General features: G+C 30.8%; 1 protein-coding gene across 3 annotated transcripts in view; it reads right to left on the reverse strand.

Annotated features, from left to right (window-relative positions):
* The window catches only part of LOC106475462 (protein-L-isoaspartate(D-aspartate) O-methyltransferase-like), a 16,954-nt gene extending 7,054 nt beyond the window's left edge, over positions 1-9,900 (reverse strand). Inside the window, exons 1-5 of one of the 3 annotated variants that reach the window (XM_022379559.1) lie at positions 9,837-9,900; positions 7,460-7,580; positions 6,793-6,929; positions 4,994-5,098; positions 2,299-2,419 (exon numbers count right to left, since the gene is read on the reverse strand). In XM_022379559.1, coding sequence (XP_022235267.1) covers positions 2,299-2,419; positions 4,994-5,098; positions 6,793-6,929; positions 7,460-7,580 — 484 coding nt within the window. In that variant the 5' untranslated portion in view covers positions 9,837-9,900. Of the gene's footprint in view, positions 1-2,298; positions 2,420-4,993; positions 5,099-6,792; positions 6,930-7,459; positions 7,587-9,799 lie in introns of all 3 variants that reach the window. The other 2 variants (XM_013936143.2, XM_013936144.2) reach the window with 2 other exon arrangements.
* Between the last annotated feature and the right edge of the window lie 875 nt (positions 9,901-10,775).

Raw genomic sequence — 10,775 nt, forward strand, 5'->3', positions numbered from 1 at the left:
AAGCTATTTAGTCTAAATATTTATGTTTTCATGTTATGAATAGGCATAATTTATATCTATTTCCTAATTTTTTATGGTGGTTGTGAGATCGGTCAAATCTACCAAACCCGTACAGAAACTAATTACTGAAAATAACAGATAAAATATAAAGTTTTTCCTTAAGAAACATTTGATAACTATCTTGGCATTATAAAGATTTCATACATTGAGGTACACCATACATTCATAGCATAAGTAGGATAATTTTTTTCCCCCCAAAACTACTGCACTATAATAAATGGCTTTGGCTTTTCCTGAGGTGGTCTAAGTACAGCTCTAAAGAAATTAGATGTGAACAAAATAGTTTTACTGAAAAAAACTTTTGATACTGATTTAGGAGATTCTGTAGGTTATGCAAATTAAACTTGGAAACTATAAGATGAAAAGAAGTACTTTTTATTGTTAGCATGAAAATCACCTTTCAATCAGATTGACTCAGTAAAGGCTCCAAAAATACTCAGACAAATCTTTAGTAAAAATATTTTATTAAATTTCTGATTAATTATCCAATACAGTGTTGGTTCAATGGACTGATGCCTTACACAGTGTTAGTAATAAGTAATACTATTTCTGTTAGCACATATCTTCACTTCATTAAATCTACTACTGATAACACAGGTTCCACTTTATGAAACCTATTATTAGTAGCTCATGCTCTACTTTATAAAAATTAATCAAGGTAGAATATGCCCATACCCGATGAAGTCTATTACTCATAACACAGGTTTCTAACAAACATATGCTATTACTGAAGAAAATTTACAGTTTAGATTAAACATGTGCCATTTCACCATTTGCAATAAAATTCATTTTGGCGTAAGCAAAAATACTTGCTTCTGTGGTTTATACTAAAAATAGTGATAAAATAAATACAACAAGATTGAACATTCAAGACTCAATTGAATACCTTGTACAGTTGTGTCATAATTATTACTGTATGCAACCACAGGATTTATCAACAACACACTTCCAGCCAAACTAGGAGAGACAAACAATAATAAAGTCTAAATGTGCATGAACTAATTATCTCTGAGTGCATACTTTGTGATTTTGACCCAGCTTGTAACCATGAAACTATACCTACTATAAATTTGAATGTAAATATGACAGGCTTTTAGTAAACATTACAAGTTTGTTGTACACAAAAAATTGAATATTTAATAAAGTACTTTTACTGAAAACTTGATTGTGAATTAACAGTCAATGTGACTCGGATTTGTTCGAGTACAAGGTAAATTTCATGCAAAAAATAAAAATATTTCTTTTTATCTTACAGTTTTCATACTTCATTTGCATAACCACTAGAATCTCCTAAATGAATTCTAAAAGTTTTTTATTAAAACTTTATATTTTATCAGTTCTTTCCTCTACCCTAACAATAACTTCAGAAAATCAGAAATGTGAGGAAACTTGAAAAGCTGAAAAATACAAAATAACAAAACAAACCTTTTTTCTTTCTAAAATAACTGCATATTGTAACAGCCAAACGCTATTTATTTTTACAGCTAAAAAGCTAAGTCTTTTAAAAATTTGGGTTCATTAGTTTTATTGCTTTAAAATTGTACTTAGACCCTCTCAGAGTACAAACTGAAAGCCATTTACAATAGCTGGAGAGCTTTGTGTAAACAAACAATTAGGTTGAAAGACCTCATGATCTAACTACAATCACTTCATGCAGTGTGTACAGGCTAGGATGGTATCACATTAAATTGTTTATATTTAATTTTTTCATTTAAGTTTTAGTATCTAACCTAATGATTTTCTAATTTTTATAGGTTAGTTACTTTTATAACAACACATAAAAGTACATAAAAAATAAATAAATTCATTACTTACTTCTGAACATAGTTCTCTTGCCATTGATGGAAGAAAAAGCACTACTGTGGACTTACTTTTTTGTAACAGTCTTGAAGGTCCAAAATATTATCAAATTTTATTTCAAATTTGCAGTTTAACACACAAACATTATCATGCACAATAAGTAGAATATTATAAAACTATTATAATTAATCAGGCTTTCTAATTAATCTATAAAAATAAGTAACAAAAATTTCCTGTCAACAGGCAATATGAATGCTGGCTTTGAACAGTCAACTCTGAATCCTGATAAAAACACTAATTTTATCATACTTAGTTTAAGTTAACCTACACAAGACATTAATACTAAAAATTTAAAAAGGTCATTCAAAACTGTTGAACCATATAAATGAAAAACACACAACTTAGGAAGATTATACCAACAAGATAACTTTTACTTACCAATCATTTTGATTCTTCCAGATTCTAACAAATGTGGTTTATCTTTCTTGATGTTTTCTTCTGACATAGTCACCAGGTCTTTTATGTGATCAATACCTACAGCCAATCCTGTCTCACCAACCTAAGTTCAAGATTGTACATTTGTTAATGTTTTGTACGTGTTTTTAATAAATATCTTTACCTGAAAATACAAGCAAGGATTTATTATTATTAGTTTGTAAATGTTAACCTATATGGAAATATATTTTTGTTTAAATTATTCTGTGTGACTTGTAAGTTATAAGGTATTAATATACAATTAGGTGTATATATAGTTTAGCGGAATGTGTTAAAAAAAAACAATGAAATCCATATGGATCACCATCAGTAATCCTAAAGTTAATGGCTTTTCTAGAATTTTCAAGACACATTGAGTTAAGTTTTCGTGGTCTTTTATATTAACAATATTTCACAAAATAAAGAGTAAAACCCACTTGGACATATTTGATAGATAGTACTAAATAATTATTGGGTTTATAGCAATGTAGATTATGTTACAATAAGGTATTAGTTTTTACACTTCATATTAAAGTTTTAATTTAAACAGAACCATAGATCTACAGTCGTGTTAAAAGAACAAGTCTAAGTGAATTATGAACTTTCCACCAGTAGTGTGTCATGTACAAATGTACAGATAAACCCACAAGTTCCCCATACTTTTCATTGCAGGTGAAAAAACAAAGTTACATAATTTTGAGAAATTGCAAATAATAAGACACCCCTGATGAAATGTTTATCACTTAGTCATGAATACATACATGTAGGGGTGAAGCTCTCAGGTAGTTACTAAAATACTTAAAGCAGGTTCAGCCATAGCAGCTACAACAAAGCAACTTTTAGTTGCCACAATATCTCGGTGCATGTGTCTGAATGCTTAACTTATGCCTTTCTTCTTTCAGTCACTTGGCCTAAACATGGATCACATAAGCCTTACAAAAAGGCATTTCTTTTTATCATGCTATAGTTGCATGTGTCTGTCACTCACTTTTCTTTCAACATGGCAATTTTAAACATGTTAGAGAAAGCAGTTTGTGTCATTTTGATGAACTTCAAAAAGATGTGAATTACAAGTAATACAGTAAACAATATATTTTTTATTTTCTACTTTATTTGCTTGTTCATAGTTACCACTAAAGTAATGAAGGTATTCTCAACTCGAAGAACAATGGAACCAATGGTGAAATTCTCCTTTAAAACTACAAGTACTCAACCTTTGCCAGGACATTGTCTCACGGCATATAAAGTATCAAGTTTTTAACTAGTTAACGGCACTTCTTTATATACTATTCAAAATAAACTGACAAAAGAATAAGGTACTGACTTATGGTGAGAATTTGATCCTTGGATGAAGGAATTACAAAATGTTCAGATGATGCTTTTTTTTGATATTCAGAGTTTATTCAACACCTCTTAAACTCTATGATTCTGAACTTACCCTTTAATTTGATACAAAACTATCATACATATTAACCAACATATCTTAAAGTCAATCTTTTACAAAATCATGGCTTAAAACTATATTAATAACAGCTGAAGCACTCCAGCAAATGAGTCTTGCACTCATTAACTTGTATATTACAAACCCATGTTTAAAATGCGTGAAAGCCACATTAACTGCTCAGACATCTTAGTTTTTACCCACTAACTATAACACTAGATCCAATACTTAGAAATAAATTGTGTATCAAAACCACATTCATTATAGGTGAAGCTCAGCAGGAGCTGCTCACAAACTAAATATAAAACGTACTTGCACTCTATCTATATATTAGAAACCAATGCTATAAAAAATTACATTTCAAAATCAAACTATTTATTGCAGAAGTTCTCCAGCAGGTGATCAGACACATTGGCTTAGTACATGAACATTTTTTCTCTTCTAATTACCTAGGGTGGGTAAACCTGGAAAATGTTTAAAAGATACAGTCCTATGAATGCAGATGAACTAGAAAATCTACTCCTTCCTTTTAAAATGCAGTATTTAGTTCAATACCTACAGAACATTTTTAACATTAGAATAAAAACAACTTATAAAAATTAAATATACGAAATGGGTCGTAACACAGGTAACTTTAAACCAAATATGAACATATTTAAATTCTTGATAACCCAGTAAGTGGCTGGAATAAAGTTTAGTATAAAAAACACTTTTATAAACTAAATGCTAGAATAAGGTTTCCGATGTCAACTTTTATATATGTATAGGATAAAAAAAAACTATTTATAATCAGCTTTTTTTGAATGAAAAAAAAAGTTCCCAGACATTTTGGTAGTGATGTGTGTATGAGTACTAAAAAATACTCTTACATCACATTGTAAAATATTTGGTGAAATACGCTTATACCAAAATCAGAGTTGTAACCCCAAACGTTTGGTATTTAAATGAAGATTTTATAAAAGATAACTTATTTTCTAAAATACATTCTATTAAACAAGGTATGAAAAATATGTTATACATATATATGTAGAGAAAACATCTTGTATATCTAAATTTCAAGAGTTTCTAAATCACCCTATGGTTATAAAGATATATGACATCCTAAAATATTCTAACGTTTTACACAAGTTAATTTTGTAATAACTTTAGAATTTAAATATGGAAGAAGTAAGAGTACAGTACACTTGCATTTTTACCTCAAATTTCCAAAGAACATACCATCAGTGCCATGCAAGCAGTGAGGTAGCCACTTCCTGAACCTACATCTAACGCTCTGGCACCTTCATATAGGTGGTCCTTCAGTAGCTCCAAGCCATAAGCATGCTGTGTACAAACAATTGAACAGTTGTTAAATCATTTACAACCTCCTTCTACAAAATATAATATTTAAATAATGTTAAGTCTATATACAGATTTACATGCATGTAAAGTCTACAGTATGGTTCAAAGTTAGTTTTACTCCATCTAACAGTAGCATTCTAAGATCAAATTTGCATAAATCAAATCATTTAAGACACTTAAGGTTAATATGTACAGATCCCCTTGAACATAGCTTTCCTGCTAGACACATAGTCAATAGTTATTGCATTTGTTATGAGCATTTAAGTAAACAAAACTGTTCAACTAAAATATTTTTTAAAGTTTTTGATCTAACAACAAACCGTTTAGCATCATAAAAAATGTGCAAATGTAACTTGTAACTGTAATTTCCACACAAAATAATATTCATAAATAGGTAAAAATAGCAGACATTTTTCCAAGTTAGCTTTAAAATGACAGGTAACTGATGAAACACTGAAGTATTGGATTTATATAATTTTTTCCTATATTTGTAGTTCACAGAATTTCACACAAGTTAATAGCTCTTACTGGTACAGAAAGGTAAACAGTTTTTAAAAACATAAGACTAAAAACTGTTAAAATGTTCCACCTTGCCCTGCATAGATGTTTGCATTCACCACAATGATAAAAGGCATAAGTGAAGGATAAAATTTGTTTACATGTTATTTATTCAGAAATTTACAGTTTTATAGATATTTCTATTAAAAAAACAAACATCTAGTTCAATATTTAAAATACAGTGTTTGATTTCTATAGTGCTGAATATTTAATTCTACTGATCTGTTTTCCAACACAAACAGTTGTTGGGTACAATCCAGATAGCCCAGTGAGCTATCGTTATTCTCTGTTGTAGGAAATTACTGACTGGTTATGGTGTTCGAGCTACCTGATTGAACTAGTTAATTGGTTGTTATGACAAAATTTATACAGAGATTGTAATTTCAAGTTATGACAACCACATGATCCAGCTAAGGCAAAGCAAGAAAAAGTAGTTTGATCAGTTTGTTATCCAGCTCACTGTGCAAGTTACAAAACTTTTAAGTTTAACTTTGTAGAAATGTTAAGGTTTAAAAATAAAGTCTAATCCAGTCCCTCAACAAAGAGTTATAGAAAGCAAAGTAACTTGTCTGTTACTTGAGTGTTCAAATGTGTTTCTTTCATGCAATTTGAACAGTTAGGACTTTCTCAGGGTATCACATAACCATATGTGGCTACATATGATCAGGGTTTTTTTTTCTAATTACGTTCCAAATTGATCACTACAAACTTTGAATTTGTAGGAACTGAGCCAAGTCAGTAATCACAAATTAACTGATTAACTTTTCTTCTACTTTATAAATAAATGTTTTTTTTTAATTGAAACTGTTTTTCAAGACACTAAAATAAGACTTAAAACAATACAAATAACTGAAAATGTATGTACAATTCACAAACATATACACAACAGGCTAAAATACATAAAATTGATTTACTTTTATTTACTTATTGGTCTGTAGTGTTTTGGCAGGAATATCGAAACATTACTGTGTGAAAATTTTTATCAAGTATATGATAACTTAATCACTACATTTTCATGAATACTGTTCTTCTGAAATGATATACATGTGAATCTGCAAACTAGATCAGTTGTTGTCCACCTGAAAAACAAAACACATATGTATAGAAAACAAACTTACCATATGAGGGGCACTTATAGTGACAGCATACCCTATTCCTTGAGGAGAATCCACATAGGGATTATTTTTGCAGTAATGGGCTCTATCTACAGACAACATTATTCTTTCCACTATTTCACTGTGAATTATCCCATTTTCTGTAAAACAATAAATTTTTTACATTAAAATAAACTATAAGTAACAATCCTCTTTTAAAAGTTTTTGTGTTAAATTTTTGCATAAATAATCTAAGTAAAAGTTGTCATAATTAAACTTTGTGCTTTCAAATGAACTCTTCTATGAAATTTTGTGAGGAAAACTTCTGCAGAAAAAAAAAAGTCATAAAAACTATGCTGTACTACCAGACATAAAAATCTTAACCTACATGTTTTACACATGGCTAACTCTGCATCCTGTAATCCACACAGGCTCATAAACAAACACTCATTATTTTGATTGGCATAAATACAATTTCTTTAATCTCCTGCATAAAATTTCCTCTGAGTGAAATAAATTATACATTTCCTTCTGTATATGTATTTTTGAAACTACATAAAGAAGATTTTGTATTTTTTACATTAGACGGTTTTTGGCTAAATTTATTTCAGGTATAAAATTTTTAATTAATAAAAGTTAAGGTTACTCTCAGAATCTCCCACCAAATTAGCACCTCCATTGCTAAACTTACTTTTCAAGTTCTGAACCATCTCTGCATTGTTTCTTCCATGAGAATTCCAGGCCATATTCACTATTCCACGAACTCCAAAAAAAGCTGTAGCTACTGAAAATTTCCTCATCAGTGGGATCATCTATACCTTACAAAATACAAATTGAAGACAGTCAGTGTGATGTCTAAAAAGTTAGATTTTGAAAAAACAAAATAAACTCAATGAAATACAAATACTCTTTACTACACGTACGTTTGAAATTACTACAGTTGTACAGACTAAATTTGAAGATAGTGCTTATATTTTTCTTACCTGAAAATGTACTTCCAATAGATAATCACCAACATACACAGATTAGCTATCTTCCTCAGTGTGTCTGCTAGAGAGAGTTGCAGACCACTAACTTTGAGGAAACTCCCACCTAATTACACCACTGCACAATGCCATCATCATTCAACAAAAGCCCTCCACAAATAAGAGGAAAACACACCTCTATGCACACTAACTCCCCTTATGCATTTGCACTCATGAATCTTTATTCCTTGACAAGATAAGAAAATGTACACTGGATAGGTGGGAATATGTGCAGAGACGATTACTTATTGGAAATACATTTTCAGGTAAAGAAAATGTTAACTTCTGTGACAATAACTCATCTCCTCGCACAGGTTTAAGAACCAGTGCAAAATTTAACAAGATGAGTACCCTTCAAAAAGCATCTCAAAGATGCCCAAGAAGTGTGACATCCAATGGCAAGAGCAGCCCTGTGGGAGACTGTATCTTGTCTTATTCACAGTATACTCTTTGCCCACACAGGAAAAAAAAAAAGGCATAGAAGACAAATTTGTATCATAATGATGGGCAGAATTAGAACATGACTGCTTGCACATAAATTTATGCATTTTATTTTCTGTCGAAATATTGCTTGAATCATGTCAAGAGTGATTCGTTCCTAGCTAATTTATTGTATGTGGGCATAGCCATGAAGGTGAAGGTCACAGAAATAACCAATCATTTACAATTGTTGACGTATTTTATTCTCTGAATATATATTTATTTAATCACAAGAAATGTAGGCAAATTATTTTTTGGCATTTAATTACCCATTATATTTTGTGCTGATGATTTGTGTATTTTATTCTCAGAATTAATATTAAGAGTGATCCATTCCTAGGTGATTTATCATGTATTTGAACTTAGCCAGGAAGGTAAAGGCCAGGATAATTTCCAGAAGCATGCGAGATGCTGAATCAATATCATTTAGGCCCATTTGCTTTGAATAAAACATATTTTAGATAGAAATGCCACCGTGTGGCACAGGTAGGAAATTGTTTTAAGTTAATTAAGTTATAAACTGTTGTGAAAATGTATTTGAATATAAAAAGTCCTTGGTCAAAATTTTGCTGGATAAGGTGGCTGGTAATTGGTTAGATTTTGCCAGACTTCCCCCAAAATTGCCAACAAATTCCAGTGGTTTGGCTCTAATTTTGCCCCTGGGCACATTTAAACTTTATCTTGTGTGCTCACCTCAACTCTACCATCAAACTCGATAAAACAGACTTCGAATGTGAGAGGAAAGCACATTGTTATGCAATATGGATACTCATGTATGCCTCAACTCTAATGTCAGACTCTAAGGAGCTTACATCAGCTGCAGGAAGAGTACATATTAGTCAGGTAGTAAGGACTGGTAAAGTTTGCTGTCACCTTGACTCTACTGAACAGACATAGGCTGCAGGAGGAGGACATGTGATATATATATTTCAATATCTTTCTTCTTGTTTTTTTTTATCACTCATCCTGGTCTTCTTTTAATTTTCTATCTTTTTCTTCTCAATCACCTTAATAATTTAATCATTTCATGTAACATGTGAATCACGCTACTTGACTTTATGGTTGCCATCTTCAACAATTGAAGTTTAGTCACAGTTCTGTTTTACCTTCCACAAATAACCCTACTTCTGACACCATCGCAGCAATGTTCTTTCATTGGCATGTTCTTTTACATTAATATGGTGAAAATAATTTAGTACCCAGTCTACATAACAATAATAAATTACTTTATTTCCTCGATTAACATTTCTACAAACTTAACACTTGTACTGCCATAAATTCACCATAGGCCTACATTACAAATGTCTTTAATCAATATAAAACAAATCAACTTATTTGTACAAAGTAACTGCAATAGCTAACACACTGACTGGTTCACCGTCTTGAATCGAAATATTATCTATCTCAATTAGTCAATAGCTATGCAACTATATTCTTAATCTTAAAACACTTGAAACAACTCATTTTCTAACTAGCCTCACGATACTTCATGGAATGTCGTATTTATAAAATATGTTTGAACCTACTAGAACTTTAAGTCAGATCCATAAAACGTAACTTTACATCATATAATTAGAACATTCCTGGCGTTCTCCCTACGTCTATCTTAGCTTCTCGAACTTAAAATTATCATTAAGACCTGCAGCTCCCTCTTTTTAGCTTTTAAGTTACAACTTTTAAAATATAGTTTGTAACAATATCATTGCCAATAATGCTCTTCCAAAGCTATTGCTTACACACTTCTGGGGTAAAAAGTCCAAAAACTAAACCAACTTTTTGCATTACTATGGAAATATTGCTAGTAAATTCTGAAAACTACTTACTATAAGCTAATATTCTGATCAAAATTGGTAAATGTGAAGATATTTTCTTAGAAATAATATGACAATAGAAATTAATAGCCCATGTAAAATTTTGGCTTACATTAGTCATAACGTCACAGTTTGCTGGTAAAATAACTACTTAAGTCAAAAGTCACAATTAAAAAATGTAGTCTGTTGTTTTATTTAAATACTGCTACATGTTAGTTGGCATAAATGGTCATAATATATGAATAGTTGATTTATCTTGTTTTACTAAGAAGAAATATATCATTGTTACGTCTCCGTTTGTTAATTAACTTTCCATAACTTCGTTCCGACGAAACTTTAGCGACACAAGTCCTTACTTAATAAAACTGGTTTATTCTTTCTGAATATAACTTTACGATACACTTGATTTCAACATTCGCGCTAAAACAAACGCTATAACGAACTTCAACAATACTCTCTGACTGCAGATCAATTACTCACTACCTACACACATTCTTGTCACGTTGTGAGCGTCTTATATATATACAAGACAAACATATATCTAGTAAATGCTAGGGCATTCACGAAGGAACAAGATAGTTCTAGAAACGTGGCGTGACACTAGTCACGTGACCTCGCTAACGCAACACTGCCCCCTCCTTAGTATTGTTCGTCCCGAACAATAGCCACATACAATAAACCAATAACAATT

The sequence above is a fragment of the Limulus polyphemus genome, unplaced genomic scaffold, assembly GCF_000517525.1.
Source record: "Limulus polyphemus unplaced genomic scaffold, Limulus_polyphemus-2.1.2 Scaffold8616, whole genome shotgun sequence".
Taxonomy (NCBI): Eukaryota; Metazoa; Arthropoda; class Merostomata; order Xiphosura; family Limulidae; genus Limulus; species Limulus polyphemus.